The sequence below is a fragment of the Oculina patagonica genome, chromosome 2 (assembly GCF_052425735.1).
Source record: "Oculina patagonica isolate OP01 chromosome 2, crgOcupat, whole genome shotgun sequence".
NCBI lineage: Eukaryota > Metazoa > Cnidaria > Anthozoa > Scleractinia > Oculinidae > Oculina > Oculina patagonica.
This window is the reverse complement of record NC_135759.1, coordinates 45,191,589-45,214,113: the sequence shown is the minus strand read 5'-3', so window position 1 is coordinate 45,214,113 and position 22,525 is coordinate 45,191,589. Positions and strand designations below refer to the sequence as shown.

Here is a 22,525-nt window from a genome sequence, read left to right as displayed (position 1 = left end):
GCTCTTTATTCTGGTTTCTTAATGGCTGATGGTACATTAAGATAAGAGTTGTAAACGGGGGCCAATACTTTAAGAATTTTCAATATCGATGACGGTTGGTTATGCTGGAGTTTAAAAAGAGTCGAACCGAGGACTTAGCTATAATTCAAGATGTAGCTAAATGACTTCAGTAGAGTTGCAAATAAATTGAGTGATATATTCGAATACGGTTAAACATATTTTTATATGTGGGTCATTCTTTTAATTTTTCTCATTCGTGAATTTGAAATGTTGCCTCAAGCTATAGAACTGAATAAAACAAAAAGACGTAGCAGAGTTATTGTTTAGATTCAATGTGTCCTAGCTTGTCCAATTGACAGGTCTTTTAGCTCTTGGCGCCGTTGTGAAACGAGGACCAATATTATTATTTTCACGATACGTAATGGATAAGAAGTTCGGCTCAACATTTACAGTTTGTTTTCCGGATATTGTTTCTTAATTAGTTTTTTCTTGTAACCACTGTTTTATCTTAACAGTACCTTAAGCACTTTGTTGACTTAAAGTTTAGACCATGCAGCCGATTTATCACGATGAAAGTTTTTTTATTGGATAAAATGTGTAATTTTTATTACTCTGACTTTCATATTCATCTAATGACTACTAACGCTAACTCGTCACGCAACTGAAATAGACGTTGAACATAAAAACTGTCAGGTCACGCGATTGCTTCAGGCATACATATTGCAACATAACAGTAAGATCTGCTGAGGAAGTTTATTTACAAGCAAGATCCAGGACTATTTTCCTTTAGTAAGTTGATTTAATGAACAATTATTTAAGAGGCCGGGTGACGATAACTCAGAAAGCATTCTTGTGTCGGTCAGTTTTGCTTTGAGTGGAAAAAATTATGTTTTTTCCCGAAACTTGATACGCGGAAAAATATGACCCGCCACCGTGCGCTACGTCTGCTTGGGGCGTTAGTAATTTAGTAACCGGCGAAAATATCGGTTAAGCCAAAAAGAATGTCATTTCGCTCCCGAGATAATGTTCAATTAGTAGAGTAGCTCGGCGCACTTCGATAAGAGTTGCAAAAAGGGGCCAATACAATTAATTGTCACGATTAGTGATGTATGTTTTTATCCTATAGCTCTAACAGAGGAAATCGTTTCAGCTAGTGATGTTGTATTTGAAATGGTTTATATGCCATGGGAATGGTTTTAAAAACTGAGCAGTATTTCACCAATACGTATTTCGAGAAGTTTGGCTCAACATTTGTGGACTTTGTGTGATTTCTTAACCAGTTTCCACACCATTGTTTTATGTTAATAATAACTTGAGCACTTTGTTGATGAAATTTAGATCATGCAGGCAATTATCCCGCGAAAAGTTTTTGCATGATTTTCTATTTTTATAGCTCTCTCATATCAGTGGCAACTCACTCTAACCTTCAGGCAACACAAAAATGCGTGTTAAAAATAAAACTAGAAACACTACAAATTAAACTAATGCTTTTAGAGTCATTAATGTTAGAGAGATTGCTTCAGACGAGCACTGAATACAGTTCGCGGTCTAGTTTATAATAAAAGAACGGTAACACTTCCAAACTGAACAATAGTTCTGTTATGTCTTCCTGTTTTTCTGTACTGTATGACCTTAGGGTATGATCTTAAAGTCATTGATCGGAGCATTTAAACTTTGTTTGAATCGTACTGTTTTCATACAAATCACTCGATTCATTTGCGAATTCTTTAAGACTTTTAGCTAGGTCTAATGTTAAGTTAACATTTGGTGACTATAAATTTCAGTTTAGTTAACTTTTTTGTTATAGGCAGAAAGATTTTTCTTGAAGCAACCTTGCAAACACTTTTCAATTCTCAAAATGTTTCAACTCTCATTTTGAAAATAAAAATTTTCAATAACTAACGTGATAATCCATGGGCCATAATCTATGGTGCTATCTCAGTAATCCTTTGTGTCTATTGCGTTCCTCTCAATTTGTACTTTTCGTTCATAACACGTTACAGATAATTACACCATTTCACAGTTTTGTATCCGCAAAACAGTTGATTGAGCTATACTGATACCTAATTTGACATAACGAAGCTTTGAAGTTTTCTTGGATAAAAAATAGTTGCTAACAGAGTTTAATTGTTATTTAACATTGTATTTTTATTCTCATATATTTGGCTGAACTTTTTATGTTTGGGCCTCCCGCGTTCTCTTTACTTTTAACTGTCGGTTTTGTTTATAACTCATTAAGTTCTGAGTCTCGCTAGCTCCTTTAATGGTGTGCTTACGATTTTTCTGTAGAGTTAGGCATTTAGCGGAGTTTTGAAAACAGAAACTCAAAACTCATTCATATTTTACAGCGGGCGTAACAACGTTCCTTTCTGATATCGGTTCATCATCCTCTATTGGCTTTAATGACATTATCATACGTCACCAGTTAATAAATTGGTTTTCCTGTTGATTTCTTGTTAGTTGGAGGGTGAAGTTAAAAGTTGAGGCAAATTTTAAAGGTAAGATAATAATGATAGTAATAATAATTTCTGCATTATTAAGGTGGCTCAACTGGATATTCAAGGGGCAACACCGCTCAAGTTTGAGAATTAACTACGTCGCCATTAACAATGCTATCGAAAAACGATCACCACAGTTGTCTTAGATAAAGATGAAATTTTTCATGACCAGTGTTTTATTGACATCGGAGTTGCCATAGCAACGAAATGACGTCATTACGTTTTTTACTTTCGCTCGTATTCCTCGGCACCAGGAGATGTTTTCGAAAATCGCTCAAAGGAGCTTGTACCACACATGGCTGCCTCAAAATTGGCAAAGTTTGAACAAATTCTATGAGAGCGTTTTCGAAATATTTGGGGATGAAGTTTTCGGGGCTATAAATACAGTCAAAAACATACTAACGAGAAAATGGGGTAATATCTAAAGAAAACGAAGCGCTTGTGAATTCCAATTTCATCTTATAGTAGTTTGATTCCATTTAAAATCGTGGGAAAACAGTGGTGGGGATTGCTTTGGTCGATTGCGAGAAAAAAGAATTTGATGAGCGTGCGTTCCGGTGCTCTTGTTGCCATTTTTGTTTATAATTTGGTATATGCCTACAAAAGTGATCATAAATTAAAAACCGCTCGATGAATTTTTTTAAAAATTTGACAAACACGAGGTTTGTCATCGATTGACATAGCTTGCAAGTCTCAAGCTCATTGAAAACATTTAAGGCAATAAAATTGGGCCTCCAATGTACTGATTTTTCTCGCAGATTTCGTGTTTACAAGTGAGTGTCATTAAATATTTTCAATGAGCTTGAAACTTGCAAGCTATATCAATTAACGACAAACCTCAAATTTAACAAATTAAAAAAAAAATTCATCGAGCGGTTTTAAATTTATTATCATTTTTGTAGGAATATACCAAATTATAAACAAAAATGGCAACAAGAGCACCGGAACGCACGCTCGAATTTCGGTCGGAAAGTCAGGTACATTTACTTTCCAAGATTTGGTCGCTTTGTAAACCCCGCATTTCGAATAAAATTATACTGTTGTTTTCAAAGAGAGGCGTTGCTTTCAAATTCCGCACGATCTTCTGCCACTTGGAAATAACACAGCCTGAAATAGTTACTACTAAAATGACAAATACCGTTCCTGCACATGTATTCCCTGACGGTAGAAGATCGTGCAGAATTTGGAAGTAACACCTCTCTTCAAACAACAACAGAATAATTTCATTCGAAATGCGGGGTTTACAAAGCGACCAAATCTTGGAAAGCAAATGTACCCGACTTTGCGACCGAAATTCTTCAAACCGTATGATAGGAACACGCTGAAACTCGGCACAAATCTTTGCAATATCCTGTTCTAGCTGCAGCTTTAAAAAAATGAAAAACAAATCGACAAATTTTCCGCAATTCTAAATAACGTCATTTGTTTGATATTTTCAAAAATTCGACTGAAAACCATCCATCTTTATTGACTGCTAACATTTGATGTACATACACGATCTTTTTAACTTTTACACACAAGATTAAGGTGACATCAGACTCAAAACTGGCTGGTACTGGGTTAGTATAAATATCAATTTATGCGACGGTCAAGTCAGACGCATAACACAACAGTTTTTAAAGGCAAAATAAAGATGTCGCTCGTTCAGGAAATCTACGGAGTGGATTTTCCTGTAAGTTGTTGTGAGTAAACTTCAACTGTTTGGCAGCGTTTTGGGGTAATTACAGAAAAATTCACCGTGGCATTTTCAAAATAATCGCATTTTATTAAAAACGAAGGCTTCCAAAAATCGCTCATAACTTTAACAAATCGCGTTTGATCGCCATAAAATTTATCATTTTATATAATTTAAGCATTATTTTTTCAGATTCTTAAAAATCTAAGTAATCGCTTCACGTTTTCCCGTTTTAAAACGCGCTTAAAAAAGGGAACTGTCAGCCTCATAAATACCCGCGGGCCACCTTAAAACGAAAAACACTTGTGCTGAAAATTCTAGGATTTACTGACTATGGAACTAAGCTATGTAATTAAAATAATGAAATAGGGCTGAGTGGAGTCCAATTCGGTCTGTAATCATACAAGTAATTACCAAAATCGGACGACCGTGAAGCGGGATTCCGATTAGATTAATCACAAGTATGATTACAGACAGAATCGGACGACACAAAATCCTATTATCAATTAATAAAATCCGAGGAAAAATTTAGACAAAGCGAATCCTGTTGAGGATTTATCCTTACTACGAAAAAATTTTTAATACTTAAGGTTTAAGGAATATCAAGGAGTATTTAGTCACTATAGGGAACCATGGATTTATAATCCATGCCTGGACATCAAGTCAATACTGATGAGAACATAATTATTTGATTGCTCAATATTGCATTTTTAAACCTCAGGTACTGCCTTCTTAAGACCGCAGGCTCAGGTCACTCGTGCAGTATCGAAAACGCATCGAAAGTGGGATATTTTTCGGGGGTATCGAAACTTTCCGAAAATGTAAAAAAAAACGGATCGGTGTATCGGATATTTAGTATCGAATATCGGCCCATTCTTATGTAGCAGTAAAAATTAAGGATGGTGCCTACTTTTGTTATTGCGCACATATTCTGCGCATCACTCAACGAATCGATCACCCTGCACGTGCGTGCTTGGGAGATTGCTTGCTCAAAAGCGCGACCAAGCGCGCGACTAAAATGCAAGAAAAATTGTCTATTGCAACCAAATGTACATTTACGAACATATATTAAACCAGGAACACTTGCACGAAGCACAAAATGTTCGAAGTCGCTGTGGCAAAGAAAGATAAAAAGTGCAAGGTATTTTTATATTTCTAAGCTTCCTAACACCTGTTTAGTAGGATTCAGTTGGAATTTAGAATGGTCTGGTCTGGACTCGTGAAATAAAGGCCGGCGAAGACACCATACTTTTGCATGTTTACAAAAAGCGATCTAAAGGTTGCTGATATTAAAATTTTCACGGACCCGTAAATCAAAATATATCAAAATTAACATGCGTTTCCAACCTTTGAAGAACCACTTAACTTAGGAATAATAATAATAATTTGGTGCGTTTGGTTATTTTTGAGCGGCGAGCTCGTCAACTTATGAAATTTCTCGTTCTGGCCAAGCTCAAAATTAGGCCTTTTGCAGCCTTCACTGTTGAGAGCTCTAAAAATATATATTTTAACGTATTTCCAAAAACTAAAGTCGTTGCATTTACTTACAACCTAAGATAGTTCACTGGGCAAAGTTTGAGGGAAAACTATTTTCCGACCCGAAATGCGATGGACCGCTTTAAGGGAAACTGCCACTTAAATCGCAAACTGCTAATTAACAATTATTCCACTCGCGCTTGTTGGATATGAGATGGCAGATAGCCAACGAGGCGCGTAGCGCCGAAATGGCTATAACGATCTCATATCCAACAAGCGCGAGTGGAATAATTGTTTTATTAAAAACGCCCAAAGAATTGCAATATTTTAGTTCCCAAGCAGTTTTCGTTTTTCATTTTCGTATCGGCTACCATATTTGTGGTCAATGGTATATGAGCTCATATACCATTGCCTGTTAACCAATCAAAACGCAGGAATTGCAATGCACCATTGCTAGTTTTTAATAACAACAGATGGCGAAGTGCACGCGTAAAAAATTGCGTCAGACGCAAATATTTAATTCACAAGGGAGGGGATAATCCTAAGGAAATCTGTGGAGAAATATGTGCATGTGTTTTTCGTTTTTTCAAAATAATGCCAAGTCAGCATTTTTGTTCCAGATTCAAGCTTACTTATCTCTGAAAAATGCATGATAACTCCTGAATACTTGGATAGTTAACCGTGAGTTTTGTGCGACTGTTCGAGGTATTTTTAAAAGGGCCTTTCAAATACCTAAACGACTATTGAGTTATAGATGTACGCGGGAGGCTGCTAAGCACGAAAGAAGCGTAAGAGTCGAACGAGGCTATGGCCGAGTGCGACTCTAGCCATGAGCTAGTGGAGTCCGTCTAAATATAAAGCCAATAACTAACCACTAAAGTCGTCTTTTTTCTTTCGTTGTTCGAATTAGTTTACAACACATGGAAAACCAAGCTTTTGTTGAACCGAGAAGTCCTGGATGCTAAACTAATTTGCATTTGGTGTTACGGCGAAATAATAATATCACTGGGTAGGAAAAACTTTTACCGTTGCTAGGAGATTTTGGTTTTTGGCCAATCACTAAACCGAACAAACAATGGCTATTGTTTCTCAATTTCGTGTTGAGCTCGTAAGATCAATAAACACTTTCAATCACCTAGTTAGGTATGTAAAAGGCGACAAACTTGAGCCTTTCCCCATATGGACGGTTATGCAAAAAAGTTTGGCAACCGGAAATGAATTTTGGATTAGTTTGTAGGTGTTCGCGGTTGAACGGCGGAAAAAATATGTAAATTTCGGATAACTTCGTGGTCGTTATTTTTGAAGGCTTTCGCTATGGAGTTTGCTGGAGTTGTCTTAAGTTGCCGAAACAAGCAACGAGTGACATTTTTACCGGTGCGGCAGGCACGGGAAAGCACACTGGCGTTCAACTCTATGCGTGTGTTTGTTTGTGTGTTTGTGTACCAATATGAATATTCAAATCTCTTCACTAATTGTTGTTGTGAATATTTAAGCTTCGAAAATTATAAATATTTCCGCATGGTGAGTTAGTTTTTATGCAAGTTTTTTTTTTTGACGAATTGAAGCTTGCAAGAGCAGTTCTTTGATTTAATGTTTTCGACTCGTATATATGATACAATTATTTACGTGCGGCGTGCAACTTTGACATCGGAGAATCCAGTACTGTTTCTGGAATGTAGTCGAAAAAATATATTTTCTCCACTCGCTACTTCTCTCAACATTGGAACGTTAGTTTATGACAGGAAAACTGAAGAAAAGTTGTAAGAGCGGGCGAGCCTGTATTATTTCAATTTGTTTCAAAGGTGATGTTAATAGTTCTTAACTCCAATTTATACTCGCAAAATTCAACCATTTAATTAAGCAAGACTCCAACGACTCCGGGTAAACCCATATTTACTACATCCCACTCCCTGTGTAACTGAATGGTCTCCTTTGGCGACCCCCCCCCCCCAGGTGGGCCACCTTTACCTTCCTCATAAGGAGATTGCCACCTTTGGATCTTACGAGCTTCACACGATTGCCAGGTATTATCTTCCTACCCATAGTATTATACACATAGTACCAAATGCAAATTAGCCTAGCTGTAGGCATACCTAACCCCAAAGGAAATGGTTTTCGTTTCGGGGAGTGGGCACGGGCACTGCAATTGCAAATTAGTTTAGCATCCAGGGCTTCTCGGTTAAGTAAATGCTTGGTTACCCATCTGTTGTGAACTAATTCAAACAACGAAAGAAGACGAAGACTTTAGTGGTTAGTTATTGGCTTTATATTTAGACGAACTCCACTTCTCCTGTAGCTCATGCTCTATCTTCTTTACTTCTTAGCAAGCCTCCCAAGTACATCCCTAACTCAATAGTGTACGCTATGGCGTTTACCATTTGTTTTATAGCACAACTTTTAGGCGATTTATTACAGTTTCTTTGAGGTAAAAGTGCGCGCGCTCATTTAAACAAATGCGTGTGGTGCTCGCGTAAACGCTGACGAAAAGCTAAAAGAAGAAAAATAATAATAAATAATAATAATAATAAAAGCTTTTATTTATACACGATAAATGTTCTGCAGCATAGCTGATGTGGTCGTGTTTACAAATTACTATTGAAGCTAACTAAACCCTTAAATAACAAATAAAGACTACAAACTAAGCATTCCAAACAAACGAAAATACACAGCCTCTAAATCCCTAATACTTTCAAAGCACCCTTGAAACTTGCCAACGATTCTTTAAGGCGGGCCTCGTTATTCAAAGAATTCCATAATGTGGCCCCTTCATAAGTAATCGACTTTTTGAGAAAGTCAGTCTTTGGTCTTGGTACTGACAAGCAATTTTTCCTTCTAAGATTGTAATTAGTCTTCTGCTCCGTCCACAAGTGTTGTAATTGGACCGGAGCACCTCCAGATACACATTTGAAGGCAAAACAAAGTACCCTGCGGATGTACATTTGCCTCAATGGTATCCACTTTGCTTGACGCAGTACGTCTTCTGAAGGGGTGAACCAGTCTAAGCCGAAAATTATCTTGGCGGCACGCACATGGATTTTTTCTAAGTCACTAAAAAGTGTTGAGCCACACGACCCCCAGACTATCATACCGTACATTACAGACGGTAAAATTACTTTTAAATAAAAGTCTACTCTCGCAGGAATTGGCAAAAAATACAATGATCTCAAAAGGTTCAGTTTCTGGGTGAAACGTTTACACAGTTCTTTGACATGAATGTTCCATTTGAGTGCACTGTCTATTTGGATACCTAGACACCTTGCTGAAGTAACTTGAATTATTTTTGAATTATTTCAGACGTGCCTTATGCCTAAAAGTCTTTCAGCATTATGGAGAGAAGGATTTTCTTATGTTTAGCTTTTCAAAATCACAGGAAAATCGAGAAAATATGTAAAACTCGTGAAGAAGTGGCACTTCCTTGTGCCATGTCGCATCGGATCAGCGCGTGCGTTCAGGTTGAAGCCATACGTCAGTGTACACCAATGGGCAAATAGTAGGCGCTAAATTAACTAATCAGAGCGCGCGCTTTACTTTAGTTGTGCTATAATAAGGGAATAAAATGACTTTTTTCGGGAATATTGTTTATTTGCGCCCGCGTAGTGTCATTTGTGGCCCGAGCGCGAAGCGCAAGGGCCACAAATGACACTACAAGGGAACAAATATACAATATTCCCGAAAAAAGTCATTTTATTATCATTATTATCAAAAAACAAGGCCAAATAACATCCAGATAGGTAACACATTCATTTAATGAAGTTAACATCATGATTTTCAATTCAAATAACACAAATACTTCGTCGCAATGAAAATTTTACACGATACTTCTGAGGCCTATGTCTTATTGTGTAGTTGTAGTATAAAAGAGCTAGCTGCAGTGTCTCTGAAAATAATGAGCAATGGGTTGATTCATGGATAATAATACTTTACAAACTTACATTTTCCGATTGAACTTCGGCGTAAAATTCCTGCAACTACTTTAGCTAAATTAGCTCGACCGGAGATACACAATTCAAGTGAACGATGTTTCGTTTCTCGCAAGACAACAAGGAGTTGCTCTCTTTGTCTCTTCACCTGTGCATTTGCTTCTAAATCCGATTTTTTGGTTGTTTTTTGTCCCATTTACAACAAATAAACTTTGATTTTTCCTACCGAACACAATTCGCTTGGCGAAAAACTGTTCGAGACTCTTGCTGTACGCGTACGCACCTGAATGGTTTTCCCGCGTCAGCGACGCTGATTGGTTAAAGTTAATCGGATGATGAACCGAGAACCAATCAGCTGCAGGGCCGTTAATGCATTAACGGCCCGCTAGGAGTCATTTGCGGCCCGCAAAGCGCGTGTTTTCAATAGGGCGGTTTTCAATTTGGCCGCGTGTATTGATAATAATTTCCTTTGAGGTTCGAGAAATCGGGATCCAGCGCATTTGTAGGTTGGCTTAACCTATTTATTCGATTAAGCGCCCTGGGCGCTTAATAAATATTTGAGGGTGGACGCTTATTCGAGGCTGGGCGCTTTTCAGTGGGAACCTCTTCACTGAGGTTCTTCAATGATAGATTTCGGCCCAAAGCAACCTTCTGCAACTAAATAGGCCTCTCTGTATATTTATCAGTTCACAGTTAAGGAAGGATGAATATTCCTGCGTACGCAGCCCCGACTCTCTGTATTGGCCGGACATATGACGCCAGAAACACTGCTGCTGGTATCGACATCTTTCCCTCGGAGATTACCACCAAGGAGATTAATATCAATCAATTTACATTCAAATACAAAGTCGTCAGAAACAGCAGTGATGTCAAAGATCTGCTCGACATATCTGGTGAGCTCTCCCTTAAAGTCAAAGCCGGTCTTGTGAAAGTAGAAGGATCTGGAAAATACCTCAGTGATACGAATACAAAGGAGGGAACTACAGAGCTTCTAGCAGTTCTGAAGTGTGTTACGGTAAGTTCTTTTTAAGGTGGCTCGTATTAGTTTAGTCAGAATTAGACATGCCCATCTTTGGTGTTCTATTGCAGCTATAACAATAACGTTTGGGAAAATATTTTAGTACAAACTTGTAAAAGTTTTACCAAAATATTTACTGCCATGGCAACGTCATAGAGGTCAAAGATACCCTATTTTAGAACTTTTGAGGCTAATAACGTATAACTCTAATCCTACGAGGTGAAAGTTTTTGTTTTCGACATATTTTTATCTCACCGACAAAAGGGACATTTTTGCAATTTTTTTTAAGAAATCTGTAGGTAGGATTCAGAGCTACGGGATATTTTCATAAATTTAAGATGGCTCTGAACCCTACCTACAGATTTAATTCGTTAGGTTGTTTCATTTTTATTTATTATAAAAAATATATGTAAAAGAACTTCCACCGACTAGTTTTTAAGTTATTAGCCTTAAACAGTCAAGAATACAGTATCTTAGACCACTTTTGTCATGGCCATGGCAACGATTTTGACATTACGGTCACTTCAACTTGTTCATTGGTAATACCTCTACAAAGTTGTACTAAAACTTTAACCTCAACATTATTGGTGTAGCTGTAATAGAATACCAAACAGAAATATACAAATCATTGCGAGCCACTTTAATAAAGGGTAATTAAACTTCATTAATTACGCGTGGAAGTAAAGAAGCAATTTGTTTGGAAAGTTTATAACTGAGTATTCAGATACTGAGTTATCAAGCTTCTTGCAACTGAGGGATTTTACAGGGGGGAGTTTACGCAACCTTCTTCAAAATTATGGAATTTATGTTTTATTTATATTCGTTTTATATTCGCATCAAAAGTATCCTAGTTATTTAGTCTGTTTAATAAAATCCTTAAAAAAAAACTTTCAAGAAGAAGAACTAAACTTTAATGAGACAGGGATGCATTCGTAGACATTTTTATTGAAATTCTTGGTTTGAGTTGATATTGAAATAACATTCTTTATCAGATAAATGAGACAATGGAAGGATCTGTAAAAGTGAGAGATGAAGTGGCCAGTGGTCAACAAACATATGGTATAGGGACACATTTTGTAAGAGGTATAACATATGGCGCAGAAATGGTGGCAAGCCTGTCGATCAAGGAATCGTCTTCTGCAGAAAAGTACGTTTTTTTATATACGTTGAATGAGACATTTTTTTCATTTCTAGTGCAGAGTGCACTATTGCGATCGTTTAGCGGGTTGCCACTCGCTTAACTGTCATGTCGCTAATGCAACTATGGCGACTAAACTAAATTCAAATAATTAGTTTACCAATGATACTGTTTATTTAGGAGGGGGAGGGAAAGGGAACACCTGTGTCCACTACGGGGGAGACGCCTGCCTTGCAGCTTTGAACATCTTTCTGCTTTTCCGGCAACCCAGCCGTTACTTCCGTTATGTACCTTTTCATTTTCAAAAGAAATCCCCGCATCAGCCTCGCATTTATGTTGAGAGAGCCCTCGCCCCGGGGCTTTCGGGGAATAGGAATACGTGTTCGTAAAATTTTGGTGTTCCGGGGGTGTTCCGGGTGTGTTCCGGATGTGTCCCGGGTTTTACATCCGGCTGTGACGCCTCAAAATCTAATTAAGTTAATTTTCGGTTTTAACTTCGCGCCACAGAGTCTACAAGAATCCTACAGCAAGGAAAAACACGCGACGTTATTCTTAGATTTAAAATTCCCAAACAAGTCTCTGCGATTTGTTTATGTAACAAGTCCGGGAGACAAGTCCTACCCATTGTTATCGAAAAATCTAGTCGCAGGGACCAATAAAAATTAGCCTCGACATACAAGAGGGAGCAATTCCCTGCAACGAGGTTTGTTTCTGTAAACTCCCCAAGGGGCTTGTCCTTTTGTGTGTGCCGACCATCAGACTTGGTTTTGCGCTGACTGGTCAAACTTTGACAGCTGAGACAACCAGAAAAGGGGTGGTATTTTGGGGTACAGCATTCAAAAAGGGTAGGTTGTCCTATTTTCCTGCTCGGTTGATTACAAAAATGACTAAAATACGAGGCGCCGTGTTTCGATTCAACACGCTGAAAGTCGATTCTGGAAAAAGAAATTAGACATATTAACGAATTCAATCAGAAACATAATTTTCGAAAGGCTTTTCCAGCGCAGTACAGCTGGACAAAGTGTTCCCTGGTTATTAAATTATTCGCTCTGAAAATCCCGGTGCAAGTTTTTGCATTCTAAATTACGAAAACGCTGTGAAAATTTACATTTACCAAAGCTTTTCTCTTGGTTTTTGCTAACACGGCGATCTTTAATTATACATGCAGTTGCTTTGCTTTCAATAATAAAAACAATTATAACAGATTAGACATGCAAGTGACCTTTGTAAGGAAACAGCGCTGCCATTTTACATCAAAAACCAGTCTTACGCACGAACCGCTGTGACGTCACCAGGTCAAATTTAGTGAATTTGCTTTTAACTTGGCGCCACGGAGACTACAGGATTCCTACCGCGGAAAAAATACGCAGTGTTCGTGAGAAATTCGTGACTTAAATGCTGGTTTTCGAGAAATTCCGTCAAAAGAAACAAAGATCTTAAGGATTGTAATAGAAAATTTTTAGGACTTCATCGTTAGCGCGCGAATTTTGACATTCTTAGCAACATGTTGATTGGAAGCATTTCGTCACTGTATCCAGGCACCGCTATGACGACAAAGTTAAATTATCATCATTATCATCATCATCAATATCGCTATCGTTATTATCATCATCATTATCATTATCGTCTTCGTCATCGGCACCATTATCAAAGATAGCTGGGTTGTCCCACCCCATTTCACATTTTTAATTACGTTCGCAGAGTTGACATCCAGGGAAAAGCTGAAGGAGAAATAACTGCTCAAGCCGCCGATATTGGTTTAAGGGCTGAGTTAAAAAAACTTACATCAACGTGCAAAGACACAGCAGATATCTCCATCAAGTATTACGCCACAGACTTGCCAGATAAACTTCCAACTACTCTGAATGATTTGGTGAAATTAATTGAGGAGTTCCCTTCTAGATTGAAGAACATTAATGATGGTAAAGGAATTCCATTACAGGTAATTTTTTTTTACTGAATTAATTATAACCTTACTCGTAGCTCTAAAGCTCAGCGTAGAGCATTTACGCCGAGTTAAATCTGAATTCGAAGGTTTCTTTGAACTGCATTAAAGATTGCTTTCAAACGGGGGGGGGGGGAGGTGTCTCTAAGAAAAATGTTGGTTCAATCATCACTGCCAGTATGACGTAACGCTTCGCATGAGTGATATTAAAGATGGCGGGCAAGCGTCAATCGAGAAACGAGTCAAGAATGTGGCATTTTACTCCGTTACCTTCCTTCATTTACTCAAGTCAATAATGCAGATATGTTAGCGAATGCAACCGTCTCTCTTCTGCTACTTTTTGGTAGATCAGACGTTATATTCATTTTTTAAAATCAACAGAAACACCTTCGCAAAGTGTAGAATAATCGATGAAATCTGTAAACAGGTCGAGCTTTCGAGGGTCCTTGCACAGCGAATTTAATTTTGATTGTAACAGAAATAGGAGGTTTGGCACAGGATATACAGTTATTGATGTACGTGCAGTATCAGACTTTCAGCATTCGTGGATCTTCATGTCTTTCCCCTTAAAGGTGAAAATCGGAGCAATCAAGAGAAAAAGGCGCTACACGGTAATTCCAGTTGGTCACCCATCCATGTATTAACCTCGCCCGTCAGGACTTATAGAATAACAACACAGAATAACTTTACTGAAGTCTTTATTAATCAGTAATTTTTTACTACTTGTCTTGCGGCAACGAATTTGAACTCATGTCTATTTCGCACAACACGTTTTCCTCGTTCAAACCACAATGAAAGCGCTTGCTCAATTCAAGCTGGCCAAGTTAAGGCTTGCCGGGCGTGGTTAACACTTGGATGGGTGCCCGACTCGAAATACCCCTTGTTGTAAGCTTTTCTTTTTATTTATTTATTTTTTTTAGGAGGTATGCAATTAATGAAATTTAAGAGTCGTCACGGCAAGGAAAGCCACAAAATACAACAGAACTGCACAGATACCAACAGAAGTACATTTTAATAAGCCAATGAATTCGAATTAAAATAATTATATGGAAAAATAATTCTACATGAGATCGCGAAGCAGCAATCGGCGTTGTTGACATGTTCTGGATAAAAACTATACCTTTGCACTCGAACGGAAAGACATGAAGTTTGGCCAACTCAAAGGAAGGCCCCGGAGATTAAACGTTAATATTCAAGGAGTAAAACCTCCTATTATGAAGCGGATTTGAGAAAAATGTTTGGGTAAAAAGGTGGATGTTTTTGATGGACTTCGCTTGACCCGAAAGCAAAATGGCGGTCCCGCCTATTGTCTCGTTCAAGAGTTAAATAATAACCAAATTACAGGATAACGGGCGCAAAAAAACAGAAACGGATCATACACACAGAAAGGTTAGGCATCAAACCTAGCTACTGGGAAAAAATTAAAGAACAATAGCGATATAAGCACTAATGATAAGCCTTTCTGGACCTCTGCTGTGGCGTACTCACGATTTAATCCCGCTCATCTGACCAAACCGAGGGAATTGCTCGCGCGTTGCCATGTGACGTCATACTGGCAGTGATGAGTCGGTCACGAATAAACAACTGGAAACAATAGAGTCACCTTACCCCCTGCTTTCAAAATTATTGCGTGTGAAGATCTCTTCTTCTTTCCGTAGTTTGTGTATATCAGTGTATCATCGTTGTGAAGATACGAACCGACGCTTTGGACATGAAATCCCGCTTAACTCTTTATTTGTTGCGAAGACGCGAACTAAAGCTTTGAACATGAAATACCGCTTAACTTTTTGTTTGTTGCGAAGACGCGAACTAAAGCTTTGAAAATGGAATCAAATACTTGTGATGCGAACCACATGGTAGCTTTTACTTTTGATTACAACATTTGCTCTACCAGCCATCCGAGAGTAACTATTTGCACCGAACAAAATATACCAGTACCACCTCCCCTGGGTAAAATTTGTTAAATCGTCGGTCTTCCCGATAGTTCAAATCTACCGCTCGTATGGTAATTAAAACTTTTTAAAACTCCTGCGTGTATTTAGAAGCTGTTACCGCCATTGTTCAAAAATGGCCATATAGGGTCATTTTCAGGTCGTAAAACAAAGCCTATTGTTATCGAAGTTCAGCCACTTTTCTTGATACGATTATGATTCACTTTATGTATGAATCCCTTTGTATTTTCCATATTCTAACAAGGCTGCCATTCAATGTAACCTACGGTTCGCATAACTCAATATTATGGTTGAGTTTTTTTATGGTTGTATAATTGCTTTTTATGGATTGATTTTCTTCTAATAGTTTGAGCTTCTGCCGATCAATGCTGCTCCCGGCATACAGACAGCGGGGTTGCCTAGTCAACATGAGTTGCCGCCTGCCACTGCAGAATGGTTGGAGCAGTGCTTTGACGATCTTCGTAGCGCCCAGTCTCTCCTCCAAACGTACGAAGAAAGCAGTGGGGACACCGATGATGATGACGTGCTAGAATTCAGTCAGCAGCTCAATAAGGTCATGCGCAAGTTTAGAGATGCCATTTCTGTAATGAATTCAAGTGAAGGAAAGCAGCAAGTTGATACTTGTCTGGAGGCTTATCAAAAGGCTCTAGATGAACGCGACATCTCTGGAAAATTCTGTAAAAAATGGAAGGGGATTTTTGAAACAAAGGTTGGTACATGGTGGAACTTAGCTGTTGTATTTTCTTTTATGATTTCACGATTCTGTCCAAACAGCCGCAATCGGTCTTGGATTTTTTATTTTTCAATGACGTCAGCAAATCACTAAAATGTCTCATGAGTAATCAAGCCGAACAAAAAGAGGTTAAAATGATCGTCGTTATTTTAAAAAGTTTAAAAATGTCCTTTAAAATATGAAAATTCAAATTTAGGCAAACTTGTCAACAAGTATTAAGTTCCGTGAACTATTACATGTCATATCAAATTTTTGTCAGATAATTTAAATTTGAATTTTAGTTCACGTCAAAGTTATGGTGGTTTTGCTTGAAAAACATTGTATTACTTAGCTTTTTCGCCGCATTCCTAAATATTATAACTCAAAATTAACGTAAATTACAAGAGGCTGTGATCAGAGAAGACAGGAACTAACTTTAGACTAAAAACTTTTAATTTTAACTTTTCAGTAAAATAGACGCGACACCGTCACATGACACGCGAAGATGAGGGCAGTTTAGTGCACTCCTGTGTCACCATCCCAGAGATTCCTGCCTTGTAAGGCTGCCTGAACGCGCAGTCCAATGATTGTTTTTTTGTGGCGCAGTGGTGAAAGAGTAGCTTATGTTAATTTAAATTAGTGGGCAAGTTTGACGAATCCTGTTTTTAAAAATAAACTGCAGCAATTAAAGACAATTGCAGATACCATTCGATTTTTTAAGCGGCAGCTTCGTTGTAAGCATACAGAGCAAAAAACCTCAAAAAAAAACGATATAAACTTGGGGAATATGCCTCATTTGCCAATAGATAGTAACCAACTTTGTGTAAAAACCACGACCTTGACTCATTTGACTTATAAAACAGGGGACTTCGAATCATAAGCTAGGTATTGGTCAGTGTGAGTGGGCTTTCAGAAAACATTGGTGTAAACATTGGCGAGAAGACCGTCTGAGTCCCTTGAATCTGAAATGTCGAGAAAGGGAATGGTGTTATCTTTCTCGATTACCATGGTAAAACGATTAATGGGCTGTTAACTGTTAAGATGTTGAAACAAGGCCGTCTTCATAGTGTTTATGTAATATTATTGTGAAAGTGTCATCTAAAATCGTTTCCAGATCTTCGGTTTATTGGTCGCTGTTGCTATCGCTCGTTCCTCAAATTTTGCCATGTAAAGGTTAGCAATACTGAATCGCGGAGACAGTTATGTTCATAACTGTCATATAATATAACAATGACTTATAAACATTAAGTGAGGGAATTGTTTATTTTATTTTATTTTGGTTAAATTCGTTCATCAAATGTGCCTTCATTTGCTTTTATGTGCCTTCATTGTTGCTTGCTAGTCAAGCATAACTCGAGCTCCAATGGAAAATGCAATAAGCTATATGGAGACTTGAAGAATACAAATATCTGAAGAAGCCAACGCATAATTAGAGAGCTTTAATGGAAACATGTTTGGTTGTAGCCGGAGGAAAAGCGCTTTAAATAAATTTACTTGTCAGTTTCTAGAGAGAAAAAAAATATTTATCCGATATTTACAATTTTAAAAAATCACCAAGAGAGCTATTTTGACCTGTATGAAATATCTTACACAAGCTTTACGGTAAACCGCATTAATTGTCTTTTTTTCGTTCTCATTGTTTTGGCAGGCACCAGTCAGTAGCATCAAGGTAAGGATTTTTGTTTTAAATTCTAGGCCAACAAACAGTAAATGTTAATTATCGTTAGTCTATTTATAGCCAGTGGATTGTTGTTAGGCTAAAATTTCCATTTTAAGCTCGCTCCACATAAGAGCCAATTAAGGTCACGGGGGACACCTTAGGGTCATCATAGGCTCACCGTATTATGCATTTATTTTACGGTTAAAATTTATTTACGGTCATTTATTTTACGGTATAAATACGGTTTAAAAACCGTATGCAAGTGCAACGACTGACATCGACAACTTTACGAGATATTCATGACTAGATAAAAATATGGGTGCGTGCATGCGCGTGTTTCTTTGATATTTTGACCGATTTAAAACAACGCTTAGCTTTATACGTTTATACAGATTGTAGGAAGTCTATGAGCTTATTTTCATTCAAATTTGAATATTTCTGCAAGTCAGAGTAAACATAAACAATCGCGTCCTTTTTAAAAACGCATTGTTCTGACCATAAAAACGTGGAATATAATTACCATAACTACATCTCTCCTTTGAAAACTGATCATTTTTGATCGGGACACCTTCGGAAAGCTCAAAGTTTGGACTTTTCTGACAATTTTGGGGCAGAGAATACAGCAGAGTGGTAAACTATGAATACTGTAGGGTGTTATAACAGAAACGGAATTTTAAAAGAGCGCTTTTAGAAAGAGATAGAAGGCATTAAATTCAAATTTGCGCATTTAAACCGCCATAACTTGCTGGCAAACTTTCAATTGACCTTTAATATGCTGAAATTACTCCAAAAAACGTGTTTTTACCGTTACCGTAATGATTCGATTTAGCGCCCTCCTTCCAATAAGCGCCCCCTTCCGAATAAGCGCCCCCTTCGAATGTGTTTTTTGTAAATAAGCGCCCCTATTCCAATAAGCGCCCCCATTCTAATTAGCGCCCCCATTCTTATAACCACCCCTATTCTAATAAGTGCCCCTATTGTGGACAACTGCCCCTACTGAAGTCACTGACGTCAACTAGATAAACTCCTGACCGTTCACCGTACAGTTCATGTATATATTTAATCATCGAATTTAAATCGAATCATTATGTAATCCGATTTTTTTCCTTGCTCCTTCCCTTCTCGTTTTTCTCTGCTTTCTTATTCTCTCTATCTTTTACTCTGTGCACGCCTTCTACTGGCCTGAAAAGTTTTGATCTAAATCAATGGAAAACCCTGGAAAGGACACCATGATCAAGTGCGGGCATATTGGCCTGTTTTAGCACCAATTTTACACCAAAAACTGATTAGCTCTGTCGGAATGCAGTCAATGTTCAAGATGGACACTCCTGTGGAAAGATCTATCCAAACTCTACAAGTTGCACATCACAAAAATCTGCTGACGTTTAAATTGGTGACGTCAGAATTGGTTGAATGGCCATTCCTCCAAATCCCGGAATAATCCGGACTTAGCATATTAAGGGTTAAAAAATCCGCTTCTGTTATGACACTCTAGAGGTATTGACTGATTTTTTTTTGAAAAGTTCACAGTGTGCTGTCTCCTACTCGTTCCGCAAACTCTGCCCCAATTTGGCACTAACGAGGCTACAATATTGCCATTAAGTGCAGTCTACCAAAAAAAGATAACATTCATAATCTTTCATCATTTCTTTATGTCTCTGTAAAATTTGAGCTTTATCGCACTCAAAGCAGCCGAGAAATAAGAGTTTTAAAGGATGCAGGTCAAGCAAAATTTCGCTTCATGAATTTGTTCATGCTCTAGGTATTCCCCCGCGACCTTAAGTTATGTTCTTATCGGTGGAGTTGCTGTAAAAGTGTATAGGTAGAAACTGCTGGATTAAGATCATCAACTGATAATATCTAGCTAAAGTACCGTGTGTTGTATGTCTATTGTGTCTATTTCAGAGAACTGACTATGAGTTTGTTTCTTATGTTTTGTTAAGGACATACCTGCACTGTACTGCCCTCAGGCATTATGGTATAAATGATTTATATTGTATTATGAGATGATATTTATATTATATTTAAATGAAATTCATATGAAAATATAAAAACCTATTTTAAGAACCTTAGTAGTCTAAATTTGCTTTAAGTACCATTTATATAAGAACCTGTTTAGGCTAAATTTAAAAGTACAGGTTCTTATACACGGGGTTTTACTGTATCGCATTTCACTTCCTGTTTGGAAGTAAATGTACACATACTTGTAACTGACATGAATTCTTTATTAAAAGATCACTTCAAGACTTAAACAGTGCAGAAGATCACTATTTAAGGAAACTGGTTGAAATTTTTTTGGTTCAGTTGTCTCCTTTTTCCCTCCGATGTTGGTGTACTAATGAACTAACTACTATTCGTTTCAGCTCCATAAAGGAGAGGATCTAACTATTGTTCTTCTTGGAAAATCCGGCAACGGGAAGAGCAAAACTGGAAACAGAATAATTGGCCGCGATACCTTCAAGGCTAGTACTGCAGCAAAATCCGTGACGCGTGTATGTTCTCACGGGACCAGAAAAGATGAACGCCATATTGATGTAATAGACACACCAGGCGTTGTGGATACCGCTCCATTGAAGCCTGTAGTGGAATATATTCGAGCAAACAACGCTGGGGGTACCTATATTTTGGGACAGAATGACACGTCTCTTCATGAAGTGGCCCGGATGTTTGCAATGGCACCAGATGGTTTCCATGCTTTTATCTTTGTTGTGAAGTATGGCAGATTCACTCTCGAGGATGGCCAAGAGCTGTCAATACTTCAACAGTTTTTGGGAAAAGAGGTCAACGAGAATATGATTCTTCTTCTCACCCATGGCGATCAAGCCGAAGATGACGCAGACGAAAATGGAGAAACAGTCGAGCAAACCCTGGAGAAGTGGCTGAAAACCTTACCTACCTGGGTTCAAAAGTTCATCAATGAAGAGATAAATGGCAGAACAGTTTTATTTAACAACAAGCTAGGTCCAGACAAAGAGCCCGAAGAGTATAAGAAACAGCTGTCTCGATTAATCACTGTAAGTCCCCAAATTACAAATCAAGTCTATAGCAGATTCTTTTCTCCCACTCTTTCTGTGGAGTGTGATCATCCAGGTGAAAGCAGTGCTCACGAAATACTATTGTTGCTTCGGACGCGTTAGGTGAGCGCCAGTCAACAGTTCAAAACAAGTAAAAAGTATTCAATCAGACAAGTGTCAATTTGGACAAGTACAATCAGTTATTTAACTCTTTTTACTCCTCCCTATGTGACACATGGCCCTGGAGTCACTCTTATATAAATAAGAGTGCTACTAAGAAATTTGAAAGCGCTTATTCAGGATCTCTTTATTCTGATAATTTAGATAGATGAGATAGATAGTTTATTCATATAACTTTGCAACCGGAAGATTGAATTACGTCAAAAAGAGAAAACAGATATTGCAATAGCTACAAGTTATGATATTTATTACACATTGTAGTCACTAGCTGTCTTCTCATTGGCTAAGAGCCTACAGCTAATTCTGGGAATCCGCACAACCCCGCGCAACCTGCAGATTAGTGAATAATCTGCTAGCAGATTATTCACTAATCTGTAGGTTGCGCGCGCAATGCATGGTTTCCAAGAGCAATGTGTCAGGCATCTGGCGGCGAAGGAAATTCATAGTTCGTCGATTCACTTCTTCAACCGAGAAATAATTTGACCAAAGTTCAAAAATTGCTGGACAATATAAGTCTCGGAAAACACAAAATGACTAACAAAAATTGGGAAGGAACTATTTCACGATTTAGTAGGACGACCAGCCGGAATTAGCACAAGTTTTGAAACAGGTTGAAATCGTTTGTCATTACTTCCTTTTTCAGAAAAACAATGTATATTATAATCATTTCATCGGGCATTGTGGCGTATTTTGCGGGCTAAAATGGAGAATTCAGCGGGCTAAAATATATTATAGCCCGCTGCGGTGGACCAATCAGAAACAAGAAAAAAACGAAGCTAGCCAATCAGAACTGAAAACCATTCAACTGTTCGCGCCGTTTTCTTGCTGGCTGGCACAAGCTGGCATAATTTCAAGCTTCGTTTAATTTGAGTCGAGACGCTTCAAAACTGTTTTTGAGGTTTATAACGACAAAATGTTTGAAGGAATGAACGGGAAAGCAAATTTTCAGTCTTCTCAGCAAGATGAAGAGGAATTACAGAAACTCAAAGAAGAATCCAGGCGGCGAAGTGAATGTAAGTTTGTCTTCGTCGAGCGAAACTCACCCAGTTGAATTTCAGGCATATTCTAAACTGCCAGTTCAGTTAACAGCACAATTAATTTTAACACTTTTAAATGACGACTATTTCTTTGCTGCCGATAGAATTTTGTAATTTCCTTTTCAAGCCAAGATTGTTTTGAGTAATTTTGCGGTTTTCTGCCGAGTTTTGTAAACTTTTAAACCTAGTTTTCAATCAGAAATAAAACGCCGACTCGCAACGGCAGTGTTCAAGATATCGTTTACTGTTTTTGATTCCTTAACTTAATGCCATCTGAAATGATTATAATAGTAATAAAGT

The 22,525-nt window shown here is 37.9% G+C and overlaps 1 protein-coding gene and 1 pseudogene across 2 annotated transcripts in view; both read left to right on the top strand.

Annotated features, from left to right (window-relative positions):
- The window catches only part of LOC144644888 (uncharacterized), an 82,690-nt pseudogene that overhangs the window by 34,369 nt on the left and 25,796 nt on the right, over window positions 1-22,525 (top strand). The window lies entirely within an intron of this gene.
- LOC144640322 (uncharacterized) overlaps window positions 10,261-22,525 on the top strand; it is an 18,331-nt gene continuing 6,066 nt past the window's right edge. Inside the window, exons 1-6 of the mRNA XM_078499499.1 lie at window positions 10,261-10,584; window positions 11,580-11,734; window positions 13,427-13,667; window positions 15,969-16,331; window positions 17,983-18,003; window positions 20,358-21,008. Coding sequence (XP_078355625.1) covers window positions 10,273-10,584; window positions 11,580-11,734; window positions 13,427-13,667; window positions 15,969-16,331; window positions 17,983-18,003; window positions 20,358-21,008 — 1,743 coding nt within the window. The 5' untranslated portion in view covers window positions 10,261-10,272. The remainder of the gene's footprint in view (window positions 10,585-11,579; window positions 11,735-13,426; window positions 13,668-15,968; window positions 16,332-17,982; window positions 18,004-20,357; window positions 21,009-22,525) is intronic.